We start from the raw sequence: 18,547 nt of genomic DNA, 5'->3' as shown, positions 1-18,547 counted from the left end.
AATCAGCACCCGTGTGTACTTCAGTCTGTGCAGCAGTGGGACAGCCTGAGATGAGTATCACTGCAGCTGTGTGTTTGTCACAGCAGCTCCAGAGGGCTGGGGCATGGCCACAGGGCTCTCCAGGGCTGGGCACATAAGTGTCGGGTTGCACAAAGCCCTGAGAAGCTGTGCTCCAACTGGGCTTCGCTAGCTCACATCTGCAGGAGCTCATCCTTGCTCTTTTTAAGCCTCAGAGCACAGTGAGTGCATTCTACATCTGTTTATGTGCAATACCAGGCTCTGCTGTCTTCCCTAAGTAAGGCAAGGAGCACTGGGATGTAAGAATCTTGTAGCTCAGGAAGTTGGAACAGAGAACTGCCACCTGAGGATGTGGCTTCTTTTCTTTTTGGTGGCTGCTGAGAAGCGCAGTGAGATTGGGGCACAGCGAGTGCTGGCAGGCTGCACAAAGGTGGGGTGAGCGGAGCCGGGGGCAGGAAGAACAGAACCCAGAGCTGTGCAGGCAGAGCAGAGCAGAGCCGTGTTCCAGAGCTGTGGGCAGGAGCTGGAGCCAGGGGAGAGCTGGGGGCAGAGCTCCATCATGTGCCGAGAGATACGGTTAGTTCTGTTCTAACAAGTGTGGGGAAAAGGCATTTCTTCAGCTGAATTGACCTAGCAGCACATGTTTGCAGTTGCTTGGTTTAAATAGTAATTAGCTGAGTGCGTTAGTTGACAAATGTAACACCAAACCATGGAGCTGAGCTATGTTAGCACTGAAGCCTGTTAGAAACCTCTGGATAAATCAGCACGCTGCCACCAATCTATTTTGGAACAGGTGAGTGGACAAAGCAGCGTTCAGCACATGAGCATCTTCGCATACAGAGTCTATGACAATATACCATAAGCCTGTATCAACTTCCGAAAGGAAAAACATGTTTGTATCAATGAAACAAAATCTACTGCATGTAAGTATAAGCACTGGCATCCGGAGTGGAAGAGCCAGAATACTGGAAAGTACAAGCCTGCCTGGGCTCTGTCTGTGAGATGTCTATCTCAGGTAGCAGAACACTGAATTTATCAGATGGCAACAGAGAGCTGAGGGGGAAAACACAAAAGGAAGCACAATACAAGCTGCACTTATATGCTGTAATGTTACACACTGCCATGTCTTCCCCCCAGAACACACAGCCCCCTGAAATGAAGGAACAGCCCCAGCTGTCGAGTTGTGCTCAATGCTTTATTTAACTTCCTGCATTTTCCGGTGCTGCAGCTGCTGGGTTTTGCTGCAGTGAGCCATACCTTCCTCCTTCAGAAACTGCTTTTGAAGAAAAGGGAGAAACGTGGCAGCTGAGTGGACTAGAGGACTACAACACACTGTATCCTTAGTGCACTCCAAAAGGTCTCTCGTTTTGATTCCTGGAATCATGCTTTTGATCTTATTTCCAAAAGCCTCCTCCTACAGAAACAGCCAGCTCTGGTAACAAAGCCATTGCCTGCTTTTGAAAACTCATTTACTGTTCTCAAAATGCTGAAACATTTTCTACGACAAAGATTCATTGGAGTCCACAGTTTGCCACAGACAAAGAAATGTGATGTTAGAACAGGAGATAGAATATAAATTCATCACACAAATCAGAAGTTCTTCCCAGGATGGAGGGAGGGACGCCCAGCATTCACACGGTAATGAACCCAGGGCTTTCCTGATCCCTGCCCTTTTGAGATGTCAGCTTGCAAACGCCCTGCTCACAGCACAGGGAGCAATCAGAGCTGGCAGTGGGCTGCCTTGGTGCTGGAAGGTGGGGAGTAGAAAGGGACAGCCTGTGTCTGAAAGCAGGCAGAAACCATCCCAGCTCACACTGAGGTTTCCAGCACCTGGCTGGGAATCTGTCCCCCACTGGTGCTCTAAGCTGAACAGGGGACCCACAGGTCCTCCTATGGGAGCAGTCCATGCCCAGTCTGCTCCCAAAAGTGAATCTTTCCCTTCTCTCTCAGCTTGGTCAGTGATGGTACAGTGAAAGCTCTGACCCCTCTGTGCTGTTGCTTTAAGGCCCAGGGAACATCTGTGCTCCCCAGCAGCCCAGATCATGCTGGGTGGCCAAAACAGGCCTCGTGTATAAACAAGGAATAGCCATGCAGTTAGCTGAGAAAGGGCTCAGAGACCTCCAATCCGCAGCAGGACAGCCCAGGAAGCCCAAACCACACTGCTGGAAACATCTCTGGTCTCCCTGAGCCCTTTGTTGCTTCTCAGGAACCAACTCCTGCTATTCTGTAGCTGAGGGGCCCAGGAGTCATGGTAGGAGCAACAGGAGCCCCTTCTGATGAGAACCACAGCACAGCTGAGGTTGGAAAGGAGACCTCTGGAGTCCATCTGGTTCAAACTCTCTGCTCAGGCAGGGCCAATGACAGAAGGCTGTGCAGGACCTCATCCAGGTGGCTTTTGGAGGGACATCCAGGCAGGGACATCCAAGGAGGGACATCCAGGCAGTCCCTCAGACAGTCTCCTGGCTCTCTCCTGGGCCATCTGGCTCTTAGCAGTGCTGGGCACTGTAAACTTATGTGCTTTGTTCCCTTGGCATGGGCTCTTCTCCCTCCAGCCTCCTCTGCTGGCACTGCTGAGCAGCTGCTGGCACACACACTGACTGCTGGTCCTGATGCCTGCAGCTCCAGCTCACACCTCTATCACAGCTCCCAGAGCCCCCTGGGGGTACAGGAGCTGGGTACAGGCAAAAAACTGCTGCTGAATGTAAGGAGAGCTTGGGGACACGTACTGCTACCCCCAGAGCATACCACCCCACACCCTGATGTGCTGGAGTACTCGCAGGTCTCCAAGCTACTGACTGCCACCAGCGCATCCTGCAAAAAACTTTGCCCTGACCAATGAACCAGAAGCATCACGCAACCCTCAACTCATGGTATGCAGCACAGCACTCTCACACATCTCCAGAGGGCCGAGGAGAAGTGATGCCAGGCTGCTGGCATTCCCCTCCCCACCTCCGGATGAGGAGCTCCATCACACTGGTACATCACGTGGCACAGCTGGTGCTGCCTGCAAATACTTTTGCAGAAACCCCAAAGCACCAGCAGCTGCTGAAATCTCCTCAGCCTCTTTAGCTACATGGAATGGTCAGTGCTGGCAGTTCAGTTTCAAACATCCCTCCCCAGGGCTATCATTAGGTGTGTTTATTACTGCTTTAAATATGTATCTCCAGTGAACAGGGGTCTGGAGCAAGACAGTAAGCCCTGCAGGCCAAGAGAAAGCAACAGCACCATTTGTGCTCAGCTTAAACAAAGCACTGTTTCCCACGCTAACTCTCAATGCCACTTCTAAGCCAGGGAGCAGAGCAGAGCCACATCTTTGCACACACTGGTCACAGACCGATGCAAAAGGCATTAATCTCGTAGGGAAATGCTATCACACACAACAACAGATGGGAATTTCTCCAAAGCAACTTCTGTCACCACCACCCACTTCTGACAGCGAAAGAAGAGCTACATAAAGAGGTGCTACCAAGTATGCTCTAAGAAGGGAATCCCTGTATTGGTATTACTTTGACTTCTCTTCCATTATGAACTCCCATGTTCTCAATAAAACTCCCATTTCTTTCTCAGATTTGCAAATGGAGAAAGAAGTGTCCAGTGCAACTGTGGCCCTGCCACCACACTCAGGGCTGTCCCACAGCACGGGACAGAAACTCAGGGCTGTGGGGCTGGCGTGGACTCCTCAGCACAGACACAACCAAAGGAAACACAACTAGATGGTGATGTGATGGCAGCGCTATCAAGAATAGAAAAGGATGTATGGCCAACAAGAGAGAAACCAAGCCAACATCACGTGGGATCCCATCACCACCAAACAAACCTTCAGAAGAGATTCGGATTGTGAGTTTAAAGCTCATTTACACTGAGCATTTTTGCTACTTTCCATTAAACTAAAGCTGCTAAGCTGGAGAGACACCGTTGCTCTCTACCACACTATTTCTGTTCGATTTCCTCATTGAACATACCCTAAAAATCTTATTTAGCAAGTTTAGATATCAACAAATGCTGTCATTTTCCAGTAGATTTTTATTTCTTCCAAAGGCTGTTTTTTAAGCTATCTGAACTAAAGAACTTTCTCCTTTTTGCCTCATTTTTTTTCATTTCTTCTTGACGCCTTGTAGTTTCATTCATCCTTCTTAGCTTAAAGGTGGTGCTACCACAAATTCTTGTTTTACCATACAAATTCTAATTTTACCATACAATTGTCTATAAAGTCCAAGTCAGTGGTTTAAAGCTGGATTGTGCTGTAAACCCCAAATCATTGCCCTTGAGGCTTTCTGAAGCCAGACAAGAAGTGAGACATAGGGACGCAGAAGTCTGGGCCATAACACACCCATGGTTACTCCATGCCTCTGCTGGAGCAGGCTGCACAGCTGCAGCCAAATGCTCTGCTGCTCTGCTGGGAGAGGGGAGAGAGGAAGGCAGCAGCCTTGCTTACTGAGCACGACATGTATGTTCATCCTTTTCTGGGGCTTTTTCCATACCAGACTCAGGATGACAATCACTGGAATATTTCACAAAAGATGGCCTTCAAATATTTTTTTTTGCCTCTTGAGAATTTAGTACAGAAAAGCCCTGCGTACGTCAAGACTCAGCAAAATGACACTCCACCAAAGAGTGTTTTCCTGAAAGCGACCTTGCACTGCCTTGGATGATTAACAACACTGCAACAAGCCAGTTCCATCTTTCACAATTAGGCCACGCCATTGCTTCTGGACCTTGCCTGGTTCAGCAGTGAGTAACAACAAGCTCTGTGTGACTGGAGACCACTGCGGAGGCAGCCCAAGGAAACACATTTCAGCAGACAGCACTTTCAAAGCACTTCAGAACTCCCAGATTTCACCAAAAATCAAGAAGCTGTACAGCCTCTTTCCAACCCTCCCCTGCAGGAGGTGGGCAGCAGATGAACAGTCCTCTATCCACCCTGTGGCATCACCATGCCCTGATGGGAAAAGGTCCCCTTCTATGTTAACAGGCTCACATGCAGCCTCAAAGTTTGGCTTTGCCAAGCAGATCTGGTCCTGCTGCTTTTTTATGGGCAGTAAGATGCCAGGTTTCTCAGATAAGGACACCAGTACCTGAATTCCCTATGACAAGGAGTGGGGCTGTGTCCAGGGAAGAGACATCTTGATTTCAACACTTTCCATTTTAGCTGCCTTATTCCCACTTACTGCTCTCCAAAGCACTGCTTCCAAGTCTATGTTAAGTAGTGTTAGCTGCTGACTCTGCTCTGCTCGTCCTCCCCATCACTGTCTTTCTCTCCTAGACGTGTGGTACTGCAGCTGGGATGGTGACACAGCATAATTTGGCTCAGTGACCACAGAAGAACCTGCTCACCTTCTCTGGTAACACACCACAAAATTAACATCCACAACAAGCAAACGTTACAGAGAATCAAGCGTTTAACAGGCCAAACCATGCAGCTCTTGGGCTGCTCAACTGGGACATGGATTCACCTCCCAAACCTGGGGATTGTTCTTTGCAGCAGTAGAGCTAGTGATAAGCAGCAGATGGAAGGAGAGGGGAGGGTCCATCCTGTCATTCTCCGCACATTATCTCCAGCTGCTACCCTGCCTGTGTGAAATCTGCTGGCTGGAGCATAAGAGAAGACAAGTCAACCTTGCCAGAGCTATTCCAACAGTTCCCATCATACACATGAACACTGAGCCACATGGGATTTGTTCCAGCCACCGAAACACAGCCATGGAAAGAAGCAAATGGGGATATAATGACAGCTCTTCAAAAACAAAGTTATGGAGAGCTCTGCTTGGACACCCAAGCACATATATGTCCACAGAGCTTTCCACAGCCTCCATTCACCAGTGCGTAGCAGCAGTGAGAACATTCAGATTAACTCCTGAGAACACAAGAAATAAAAGAGAGGAGACGGTTTGGTGGAAGAGCTGGAAAAGAGAATGAGACACAAAGGACAGAGCACAAAGATGGAATCACAGGGAAAGCAGGGCTAGGGAAGAAGATGTGGGAAAGACATAGGAAGGAGGGAAAGGGAAGTTTATACATCGCCATGCACCAGTCTGCTTGTAGGAAGCATGTCAGCTATCTAAATCAGAAAAGAAGAGCTTCCAACCAGAGCTCAAATCTCCTCAAACCAGTCCTAAGCAGCTCTCTCACTGAGCCACCAAAATAAACTGACCATACCTGTGGTGCAGGCAGAAACAATTCTTACAATGAAAGAAGATGAGCAAATCGTATTAAATCAACCGCACAACTTTTAAGAATTTCAAGCCTTTGTTGTTTTTTTTTCCCACTAAGAGTTGCAGTAAACAGATTCAGAAGGATGAGCATGGTGGTACAAGGAGATGGCGAGGAGAGTCTGTGAGATGTCATAGCAACAGTGGGTCAGTATTTGATACCAGTTCAGCCAGAACTGATTTCTTCAGCAATTCAGTGCAGCCATTCAGTAGTTTTGTGCGTACTTCTTGTCAGCAGTTCCTGGACCTCTTCCCATGCTATAAATTCTTTTCTCCTCCTGAACATCTTATCATGAGCTCGTCTGCAGACAGGAGGTTTTACAATACACCCTTCTTGAATTCAGGTACAAGTTATTTGATAGGAAGGAAGGTAACTCTTTCCTTCTTCCATAATGACATAGACTCTACTTGACAGAAAAAAAACAAAGGCTGCTGTTTTCAGATGGCTCCACAGAAGTGAGAAGCCCAAAAAGCACACTGGCTTTTAAAGATGTGCATGTAAAGGCTTTGAAACCCTCCAAACAAAGCACTCATATTGCCTACAGAAGACACGGCATGGGGGAGCAGGCTTGCTGAGGCAAGCGGCCACTTTCAGAGCAGCAAGTCAGGCTAACAACTCCTGACACTCATTGAACTACATCTGCCTTCTGTCACATCTAACAGCCTGCCCTGGCTGACTGCACACAGACCTGGCCAGCCAAGCTCTCCTGACTGCTGCTTCCCAAGTGGGATAGGGCTGGAAAGTACAAGTACCTGAAACACAGAGACGAGCTCACCTGATGGGTTCTGCTTACATCTCTTTTCTTTAGGTTTTTCTGTCCCCGAATGAACAGCTGTAATTGTGGTGAAGGCTTGGGTTAGTACAGGATGGTTCCCAAAACAACACTCAATATTTCAGAAACGATTTTTTGGTTTTTTTTGCCCATTCAATATCACCCACTCTGCTACTGTAAGCAGGTTATCCAACACCCCTCCGCTCCCTTTTTATGCAGTTGTAGAGCCCCCTCATTTGGTTCAGAGCAGACATAAACCCCCACGGCAGACATGGTGCAACACACCCCAAGGAGAAATCCCTTACCTGTCCATTGCAGGCAGCAGCACTGTGTACACCACGTGTTTTGGTGCCCTTGCATGGGGAATGGAAGGAGGCCAGAATTTTCTAATGGCAATTTATTTATCTCTGCATCAAGATGCTGAAATTATATTACTTCTGGTCTGTCTGTTAAGCTCCATTTAGGGAGCGTGTGGGAGAGGCAGTGTTCCACTTGAGGTCAAAGGAATACACAGACAGTACGAAAATCTTGTAAAGACTAGAAATGGTGCTGTCTTAGAGATTGTCCAGGCCAGTGGTTATGTTTAGTTACCACTACTTGGTCTTAAAATTCAAAGAGAGTTGTAGAAATGGGGTAAATTCTGCTCCCACATCTCCACATCTCTTGTGACCTCCGTATAGCAAACTCACAAACAGCTGGACACAAATTACACTGATGTGTAAATATAGTGTCACAGTTAGCATCACTGTAATATGCAAACCGCTGTTCTACTGATGGTCCTCAGAGCTCTCTTGTTTGTTGCAAACGGATTTACTTCACGAATACTTCTCTGATGCACAAAGAATGAATACTCCTTTATCTTCATCCACATTCCCCTTTTCTACCTCTTTGATCCCCACTGAAAAAACCACCCAGGTACTTTAGTACTCTACCTGGGAGCAGAATCTCCATATCATCATGAACCTGGAGAGGAGCGACAAGAGGACGATACCCCAGGAAGTACAGCTGTTGGCAAGCTTAAAGTAGTTTCCCCACATATATGATCACCGATTGCAGCTGATTCCTGTTCTGGAGAGGGATGTGGGAAGCTATGGCAGGAGGCAGTGAGCACACTTACCGCTGGAGTTCTGCGAGTTGCTGTTTGTTTCTTCAAAGTTGTTCTGCGCTTTGCCTTCCACTCTCCTGCTGAAAGCACTTTCTGCTGGGTGGAGAACAAAGCAGGGATGGTGACTGACCAACACTGGACGTAGGACTACACAGAAAGGAGGCACACAACATTCCCTCTGTGCCACATAACTGCATTCCCTGAATATAGCCAAGAAGTCCAGTATCATCTCATTTTGGATGAAAATGGGCTAGATTCACTGAAGAGATAACAGATAAGATGGTTTCTTTCATTGCCTTGTTGCTGAGGTGGCCTGCAGTGGCTGTTAAGGAGACTATAAAACCAGTCCTAGCTGAACCAGAAACATCATGGCTTTCCTGCCTGCAGAAAAAAGCAATTGTTATCTCACCCTTCCTGAAGACAACATGCAGCCCTCAAAGCTTCTGGCATAAGTGTCCAGATCTGCAGATGGTACTCTCGTCCTCACCACGATGTTGAGAGTGTCTCCTACTGAACCCCCATGTCAGCTCTCCCCATACTTCCTAGTCATCAGCTTTGCTAAACATCCTGAAATGCTCAAATTGCAAGGACCCACGGGCTGTCTGGAAAAGCTTTTGTGGATCCTCTGCCCTGCTTTGCCGGCCAACAGTAACATCACTGCCTTGCCCTGCTAAGGCCATGCAGGCAGGACCTGTTGTGGCACCCTGCTGACACACAAGGCTGGGCTGCTCCCAGTAACTGCAATATAAGGATTCCTCGAGTGGGCAGGGGTGCAGTGTCCTGAAATGTCACTGCACGGTGACAGTTAGGGTTAGAGTTGCCAGCCATTCCTCTTAGCCCAGTGTGCCTTAGCACAACTTCAATACAAGTAGCATGCATTATTGCCTCACTTCAACTGGGTTTGCAGTATCTGGGAAGGTGACTCGAAGGATCAATGGGAAATCAGCAACATGAATGGCAAATCTGCCAAACTAATGTGTGTGGCCCGTGCTGCATAGACTCTTCTCATATGTCACCCAGCAGGTTCAGCTGAATGTGGCTGAGCAAAGCCCTGCTGGGCAAACTGCACAAGGGAGGGCATGTGGGAAAAGAAATATTTAATTCAAGACTGACGGGGGCTGCTGCCAATTGATTTGGGGTAACTGTGTCATTTGGTATTTCTGCAGACAGCTGGAGCCATCAGCCCTGTGGTGCTTCCCTCACACTGAGACCCCAGGCAGCTCTGGGCTGTAGCGAGGCTCTCACACAGAGCCTTTCTGCCTCATGTGGCTGCAAAATATCTGCCCATGAATTTTGGCTCCTGAATCTTTAATGGACTTTTCCAGTGCTGAGTGGGCACTGATTCTTTCTAAAATGCAGAACAGGGCAACTTGGTAATCAAATCAATTAAACAGTCACATTAAACAGGGCTGAGAAGGAACCAGAGACATTATCCAGTCTGTCCCCTTTGACAGATAAGTAACAGAAAGGAGAGGCCATATGTAACCAGCAAACCAGATGGCACAGTGGGAGCACAAAACCATGACAAGATGGGACTTGGCCAACCTATCCCTAAAGAGACCTAGATTCAAATCCTGGCTTATGTCACAAGTGAAATTGAGGTGGAGGTTTCCAAAACTGTTTGTAAAAAACTTGCACGGTGATTTTGTCCTCATCCCCAACCATGTCTGGTGTAAGAAAAAAAACAGGTTTAATGCATCTTAGTGTATCCCCCCCTGCACAGAAGAGGGCAGCGGACACCAGTTCTCTCTCCTCTCTGCACCTGAACTGTCTGCATGTGAAGCAAAACTCTCTGTAAAGGCAGAGTGCCAGTCCACCAAGGGGCTGCAGATATACCGTCAGTGGAATGGCAGTCCTCCATCCCTGGCACTACCCAGGCCCACATGGAGTGCCTTTAACTGCTGCACTTGGAAGGCATCCCTTCTGGAGGCTGTCTTCCTGATAAGTGTAATGGTCAATGCATTTGTACCAGAAATCCATCTGCCGCTCAGATTGCATGTGTATAAGAAGCTGCCCTGAAACACACCATGGAAAACACACTACCAGACAGATATGGTCGGACCCCCAGGCAGGTATTTGTTTCTTGAAGATCGATGTACCAGACTCAAGCGTTGTGAGATTCCTTCCCACGTACAGGAAGAGAACAGCTCGTTTTTTACCCAATGTACTGATATACTTTTTGGTTAGAGAAGCGGGGGAAAAAGATGTCTGCGTGTATAAATCACCTTTTAGTTATTAGATAAATCTGGACCCACGGTAACACCCAGTTATGCTCTTTCTGCTTCTGAAAGAGACACAAGACTGGAAGAAGTCATCGCAGGTTTACATAAAAATGAAAGCGGTTCCTCAGCTTGAACAACTAAATTGGTTGAACCAGGCAGACCCCAAATCAGGGCTCGAATCAAATACATTCTTAAGAGGTGCAGCAACAGTACGGAAATTTGGGACCCACAAGTTGTAAGATAGGTTGCTCACTACAACATCTGGCAGCTGTGGATGTGTGTAATCAAACAAAAACTACCTTGTACAGCATCTGGTGGCCTCTCCCATCTCTGCCTCCCTGCATCTGTCCATGCCAAACATTTCAGGGGTTTTTAAGGAGCTAATTAATCATCCCTTCTTCTGCACTAAGACAGAGTGTTCATCAACTGACCCCACAGACGTACCCGAGCAATTCCCTGCTGCCTGGACACGTGAATGCTATGTCTCGTATCCTATCTATTTTCTTTTTTACATTTGATCTTGTTTGGAAGGATGGAACAGGGACTACAGGAGAATCTACCTTGAGTTTCCTGACACTTCTACGGTGGTTCCATCTCTGCTGGTGCCCAGCCTATCTCCCAGTGGTTCCTGTGGGGAGCGGAGCACTGAGAAAACACCTGTACTCCATCTCACTTGCTGAGGCACAGGCCTAACCCTGCAAATATCAGCTTGAGAGAAATGAAAACTAAAAGCCAAACAAAGCTGAAAAAAATCCCAAACGACCCAACCCAAATCCCTGTACCTGACAAGCTAATAAAGCCAATCCTTGTCAGAAAGCTCTCCTGTTTGTGACACCAGGATTTGAAACAGGGTTCTCTGCACCTTGTAGTTAGTGCGATGCTTTAAAGAACAAAAACTTGTCACTGGGTTATAAAGACCTTGCTGATCTAATTTTTACTTATATTGTGCTAAAGGATCTAAACCCCTCAGCTGCTTCTTGGAGTAACTTTTCAGGGACAGTCATAGATGGAGCAGACTGAGCCCAGCAAGGGTCCAAAGCCAACCCAGGACAGGGCTGGATCTAAGCAGTTAAGAAAGTGGACGGTAGAAAGGCAATTGGTACCTGTGATGGCCTTGCTTCCTGGGGATCCGGAATTTGGAGCGCGGAACATCTGGGATTGGGACGTCGGTGGGACGCCGGGAGGGGTGCGGTGCAGGAGGGTGGAACATCGGTTTATTGAAGTCGGTGTTTTTTTGCTGGATTGGCTCCCCTGTGTCTTCACTGCCACGAAGAGTGGAGATCGAGAGAACTCTGGATATGAACACTCAGAACTAGTGCGTGGACAGTCAGTCAGCTCCCAGCTTGTGTGCCTGCTGGGAGGGTTCTTTCTAACAGCCATGCTCACGAATCCCTTGCATGGGGACCTGCAGCATCTGTGGATTCACTGATCCCATGTAACAAAATTGTTTTCCCTACTCACCGGAGGGGACAATTCTTGAAGTTGAGTTAGTTCCCTTCCACACCTTTAACTGCTATGTGACCAACCCCTTCTTCCTGCAGTAGGAATCACCCCATCCACCTCGGAGTCCTACTTGACTTCCATGGCCTGGCTGGGTGTACCTGCATCTTTGTGCTCCATTTCTTTATCAGGAAGAGACTGAACCCCAAGTGCAGGTTTTTCATGTGCCAGTCAGAGCTCTGCACAGGGAGAAGCTTAAACCTTTGTTCCTTGAGCCTTACACATATCCTTCACAGCACAGTTTCACAGCTACACTCCTTGTCTGTCTAACATAATACAAAGGAATGAATTACGAGGCAGAGTTCTCATCTTGCAAGTCAGAAAAGGCCTTTTGGTCCCCATCTCCACACAAATGCTGGTGGCATATGGAGAAATCCCAAGTATTACTGGGATATGCTCTTTGAATTGATCCGACCTACATTTTAGTCTCTGCAATGCACAGTGAGGATCACCGGGAATTTTTAATGCCAGAAGTGACACAAAAAACCTTTGGGAGGACGGCCCTCTCTCTAGGCTCCAGGGGTTAATAAAAAATTACAAAAATGGGGAAACAACCTAACAACTGCCTTCATTCCTCAGGGATTTTTTCCACTCAACTCTGAATATGGCTCCTGAAACCAAGTGCCACTGCAACCATCTGCCAAGAAGCTCTAAGGAACAGGGTTCACATTACCCACAGCCAAAATTCATTAGCAGCAATTTCTATACGTGATAATTTGGGGTGCCTACAGCTGGAATGGATAACACCAGCACCTGCTAATCCTCTACTGTAACTCAGTAATTGAGCAGCTGTAAGCCATGCGCTGCCACAGCAGCACAACAGCCTGGGTAAGGAGAGAAGTCACAGCCTGGGACCACACACATTTCCAAGATCACATGAGACATTACAAATCTCACCTGTCCCTGCCAGTGATCAGCAGCATGGCAGAGCGATGGTGTCAAAGCAACTTGCAAACAGATACTCAAAGGAAACATTTTTTTGCTTCATTTTATATGTTACAGAGCTCCAAGATGACATTCCCTATGTGTGTTTTAGCGTACTTCAGCAGGAGAGTCTGCACTAGGTTTTCCCATAGTTTGGGTCAAGACACTTCTTCTCTGCTTGTTCTCTTGCCAGCTGTATAGGCAGGACACTTGCTTTTGCTTTCTGGACTTAATTTCTTCTCCATTTACTGACAAACTGCCAGCAAGTATGTAGTCAGATATGAAAATGTCCTGCTTATGTGTCGTCTAGTTTCCAGTGAGGCCCAGCCTCACAAATTGTTGATTTATCTCCCAATTTATACCAACTGACAGAAGAAGCAATCAGCCACGTATACAGCATCAGAACAAACAGTCCTCACAGATCCTCAGCAGCTCAGATTCTGCTCCCTTTGTGAGATCTGAAGGAAGAAGTCTGAGCGATATGAAAGCCTCCAAAATGACTTCCTTCTCTTCCTATCTTCGTCAGATAGGATGTGGTGGCTTGTATCAGGAATGAACAGACTGACTGCCTGGTAGCATCCATCAGCAATCCGTGATGCAGCAGGAGACCCAGCTTTAGTCCTTTCACTCTCCAGCTGTACATTTCAAATTCACACCCTACATAAGGCTACTCCATCTGACACACAGCACAGAGTTTGAATCGGTGAGGCAAGATAGAGAAAAGAATATTAGTACTAGCAGTCTGGAGGATGCTGCAACAGTGAAGGAGAAAGTCTAGCAGGCATTTCAACATGTCTCCCTGGAAGACAGACAAATCCACACTGCCACAATGCATCACCATAACAGAACAGGTTATCAGAGTCTCTGAGCAGCTTACCAGACTGCAGGTAGAAGTTTTCACTGATTTGTGCACCATATTTCTTCAGAAAGATCTTGCCAGGATGGATGGGAAATATGGCTAAAAATGTCATTCAGATGGTTTGGATGGTATTATACCACTGCTGCTGGAGAAAGATCTCTCTTTAATGGACATGATGGAAAGGGATTCCTTAGCAATGGCCTGAAATTCCGTACGTTAAGTGGAAACCTCTGCTATTGGAACTTTCCAAGGGAAAAAAACAGTCCTGAAATCTATCAGATTCTTCATGTGCTTCTTTTTACAAACATTTCTGTTGTATAAGAAATTAAGGCACTTCAGGTTTGGAGTGGGAAAAAAAATCTGAACTCTCAAGTTTCACTCAATGACATGGAGGAAGGAAAGACAAACAACTGGAATCTACTTTTTATTTTCTTGGTCAGGCAGGACCTGAGGGGATACCAGACATACCACCACAAAGAACTGCTTTCCTTAAGAGAAAAAGCCCTGATGTCACCTATCTTTAAGAAACACTGCAAGTATTTGAACATCTCTTGACAAACAAATTGTATCCAGTGCTCTTTACAATAAGAAAAGTAACTGAGTGGTCAGGCTTGATGAATTTCCATGAGCACCTCAGGCATCAGCATGCAGGAGGTCTGACCGTCTCCTCAGAAGCTCAGTCTGACCAAAGGGCTGGCAGGGCAGTGGTCTCATGAGACAGATTCCATCCCACAGCCTCCGGCAGGCACAGAGATGGCAGCCAGGTCAGCCAGGAGTCTGGGTCATCAGGAACGTTCTCGGTGATGAAGCACACCTTGGTCAAGCTGACATGTCAATTCAGAGGTCAGAGGCAAGATCTGGTCTCACGAGGATCAGCAAGGTCAGACACAGCTCAGCAATCCTTCAGGAGGTCCAGAGCAATGGGGCTGGTTTAGCATTAAACGTGGAGGTTGGTGGCCCTGCATGTGGCAGGGGGGGTGGAGATTCATGATCCTTGAGGTCCCTTCCAACCCTGGCCATTCTGTGATTCTGTGACAGGAGTGCGGTGAAGCGAGGAAGTCGGGGTCTGATCAACAAGACCCACTGACAGGCAGAGGCACGTCTGCAACCAAGAGACTGATATCCCATAGGGTAGCACAGGCAGAGAGACTGACACAGCTGAGTTGTCACTGGGGTTTGGTGTGTGAGTGGAGGCCTCACGTGAGGCTGCTCAGCGCCGTCAAGACTTATTAGCACTCTGAGGACCTGACATCACATCAGATTTTCATCCCAATGGCTGTGGATAGCTGTGCAGACACCACAGCTCTCACCACACGCTCTCATTCTGTGGAGTCTGGTGCCATACAGCAGTTACCAGGAAATCCTGGACTTAGGAAGATAAAACCTAACTCAGAGGCTTTTCCAGCCTGTCCACATCCCTAACACACCAGGTTTTCTCTGTAAGCACAACATCTAAGAACATTTGAAGTAGCACAGTTACCTTCAAATGTGGGACAACAAACATGCCTCCAATCCTACAATTCATTTTTTTTGGAAACAGCATCTGACCCCCTTCCCAAACTGAACAGATCTGTTGGCCAATAAAAACACTGTGAGTATCAATATTCCAAAAGAGTAACAACTCAGGGCTTTTTCCTAAAGCTAGAACTATCTCCTGACTACCAAAAGAGGACTTCTGAAGGAGACATTTGGCATTAACAATTCCAGTGACCCCTACAGCAGAGCGCTTTGCCAGACAGCAGATATCGAGCAGCAATGACCAAAAATTATCCTGGAAGGCTCCATAGACTCTGCAGGATACAAGTCTTTGTTTTAGCCTCTTTGCAATAACTTTAAATCCATCATCACAGAAAGACAGGCTCCGGAAGGGAAGTTTGTACTCCAGCAGAGAGACCTAAAAAGCTGGATTGGTGATACTGAATTGCATTCTTTATTCTATCAGGCTAATTTTGCAGCATTTGCCATATAATACCACAGCCATGGTAAAGACAGAGTCTCAGCTTTACTTCCCATGACTGCTGGGGGCTGAGAAAAGCCAGTTATGCACTGCATCAGAAACCAGGTGTTCACAGCTACATCACAGGACTTTGGTTGACAGGAAGAGCAAGGTGGGAGGATGTATGGGCCAGCCTGCCTGGGAGCTAATCACACCCTCTCCTGTATGCTCATCAGGGTTAGTGGTTTGTCACTGTAAATCATAAATCTTACTGGTCATGGCAACTAAGAGAGGAAAAAAAAAAATGTAAAAAAAAAGGGAAAAAGTTTATAAGGAGGTTTTAAACCTTGTGGTAGTATTATCCTGATCTGTTCTTAAGTGACCACTTAGTGAAAGTTACTTGCTGTAAGGACTGGACATGTTCTCCCTGTGACTACTGCCTAATCTGAAGTAGGGACAGGCTTTTTCTTCTTTGCAAAGGCTACTACATGAACTACGGTCCAAGAATGGCTCCAACCTCAGCATTCAAAACAGTGTGCCACCTCCTCCAATACTCATGACAACTGGGAAAGCCACACCTTCCTGCTTGACAAATCCCTCCCCTAGACAGTTGAGATCCTGACACTTCAGAGCTCAGGTTTTCACTCAGCAGCTCTCCTAACACCTGGTTTTCTGACTTCACCCAAATTACAGTTTCAGACTGACCTGACTTACAGCAGCCAAATAACACACACTGAGCTCACAGCACAAGCCCTCAGCCTTATGTTGGGCAGGTGACCCCATGACTGCACTCTGCACAGGAAGAAGTACCTCCATGGACCATTTGTATCTGCAGTCAGACCTGCACAGCCTGCCTCAGGCAAATTCCTCTCAAAGAGGAATGGCTGTGTTTTCCTTTTATAGGATAGCCTGGACTGGAACCAGCAGCTGCAGCCTATTATTACAGATGGCTGGGAGGAGGGAGACAGATCCTCAGTGATAAATCCCCTTGAAATGGGATGTACTGGGAAGACAGAGATCTGTTCTTGTGGAACAGAGATTCAACATACACTACTCACAGCACACAGCTCCTTAGCTATACAACCACCATGTTTCTTTGATTGTCTGCACGTGAGTGGTCTGCATGTGCACTGACACCAAACGTTGGTGTCAGTGGGACCACCTATTCTATGAGATTGAGCTACTGCTCTTCACCCCCAGCAGCTTGTCTGAGCACCTGATGACACCCAGGTTAAGACTACTGTCTACCCTGGGAAGTGGAGGGTGCAGGGATGTACAAACATAAGCACTGAGTTAACTCTCATGGAGGTAAGCAGGTCAACTGCTGGCAGAGGTTTTCTGTGCCCCATATCTTCCACCATTGAGCTGGTCTATCTCCATTCTCCAGAGAACCTACATGGGTGCTGTCAAGAGCCACCAGGCCTAGACCTACCATCAAAGTAATGGTCTGGTGGATTATGTTCCCAATTTATTTCTACAGAAGTCTAAAACTAAACCTGCCTTATTACAATTACTTTAGAGCTCAACTGAAACTCATTTTGGCGAGGAAGGAGTGTGCACTCCCTCTGCTGGCTGCAGATGAGCAGCTAACAAAATTGACTTAATCTAACGAGCTCAAGTTCATCCATCCCCATCATCAGCCAAACAGCTGGCAGCCTGGCAAACATGGGCAAAAGAGCAACTATGCTGGCTCACAGCACATGAACTGCAACACAGCACAGCACAATGCTATGAAAAAAGCATAAAGTTTAGGGGCAAAGAACTTCTCCGCATACTTTTAAAGCATCCTAAACCAGCACGTAGGAAGAGCTTCTCAACTATTTTTAGTAGACTTATGCACTGAATTACACTGAATTGCTCATTACAATCTGCCCTTTGTCTGGGGAGTGCAGACTGTAGTGTCATGCAGTATGCTGAGAACTGCCTTTTCCCGAGCTCCCTGAAATAAATATTTTATTGCCTGTGATTTAGTAGCAAGCTGCCAAGGTAATTCACATGATTTTGAAAACCAGTTTGAACTTGCTGTCTGCAATAGTTTCTCAGAAGCTCCTAAGAAAGATGCTTCCCCACGAGGATGTGTGTTGATTACTTAGGGGAGGCCAGAAAAGTTCGTGGGTCTCTTCGTAATGAACACTTTGGGCACTGGAGCTTTCAGTTAAGCAACAAAATAAAGTATCAACCCCTAAGGAATACGTGAAGAATGGCATGGGCTTTGGTAAAAGCTCAGTGACATCAGACACCTAACAGTAACAGGGTTCCTGTAGGAGATTCCAGCCCAGCTTTGCAGTGCCCTGGTCAGCACATGATCTGCAGTCTGACAGCTGCAACCCCACAGGGTCCAGTGGAAGGATCCACAAAATTAATATACCCTCCTGGCAGCCCTCATCTTTATCAGCAACCACTGTATATCATAGTAATGAAAGATTTCCAGCAGGATACTCACTAATAGGTGCATGCAGTGCCACGTGCTCTTGGTATGGAGTGTAGTATTTGTACTGCTTGCCACAGAATTCACAGGTATAATTGCCAGTTTCTGTGAAGATGAAATACATTAAAAAAAATCAGAAAGGAGTGCAGCAACCTCTCACAAAATCACTGACTTCTTGTCTCTTTACATAGAAACTAGGCCAGGTGACAAAAAGAGCACTAGAGCTTTTTCCTCTTGCACTGGGAACTTAACTGCCCTATAATTGCCCTAAAATTCTTTTCCCAGAAAAGGCAGCAGTTGAAGCAAGTATCCAGTGATGGACCAACTCCAGCAGAACTGAAAAAGGTACAAGAGATTGTCTGAAATTTCAGCAGGTAAGTGCATAAAGCAAAAGAGAGAATCCGTTTTTAAAGTCTACACTACAGACAATTTTGTCTTCTATTTACAGATGGTATGTGCTGCATGGACAACAGGGACACTCAGATCAGGAAACAGAGCTGTCAAGTTCAAGTCTTAATTACAGAATGTTTATATTGGAATAGATTTCTCTTGCAATGAGTTTTTCTGTGCCAA

At 46.9% G+C, this 18,547-nt stretch overlaps 1 protein-coding gene across 16 annotated transcripts in view; it reads right to left on the bottom strand.

The window, feature by feature from the left end:
• Positions 1-18,547, bottom strand: part of ZNF618 (zinc finger protein 618) — a 141,883-nt gene that overhangs the window by 15,021 nt on the left and 108,315 nt on the right. For 12 of the 16 annotated variants that reach the window (XM_048966480.1, XM_048966487.1, XM_048966479.1 and 9 more), the window contains 4 exons: positions 17,990-18,079; positions 11,431-11,619; positions 8,118-8,201; positions 7,004-7,060 (listed from right to left, as the gene is read on the bottom strand). In XM_048966480.1, coding sequence (XP_048822437.1) covers positions 7,004-7,060; positions 8,118-8,201; positions 11,431-11,619; positions 17,990-18,079 — 420 coding nt within the window. The remainder of the gene's footprint in view (positions 1-7,003; positions 7,061-8,117; positions 8,202-11,430; positions 11,620-17,989; positions 18,080-18,547) is intronic. The other 4 variants (XM_048966485.1, XM_048966488.1, XM_048966476.1 and 1 more) reach the window with 3 other exon arrangements.

The sequence above is a fragment of the Lagopus muta genome, chromosome 19, assembly GCF_023343835.1.
Source record: "Lagopus muta isolate bLagMut1 chromosome 19, bLagMut1 primary, whole genome shotgun sequence".
In the NCBI taxonomy this organism is placed as follows: Eukaryota; Metazoa; Chordata; class Aves; order Galliformes; family Phasianidae; genus Lagopus; species Lagopus muta.
The sequence above is the reverse complement of the archived record's forward strand: the minus strand, read 5'-3'. Positions and strand labels throughout refer to the sequence as shown.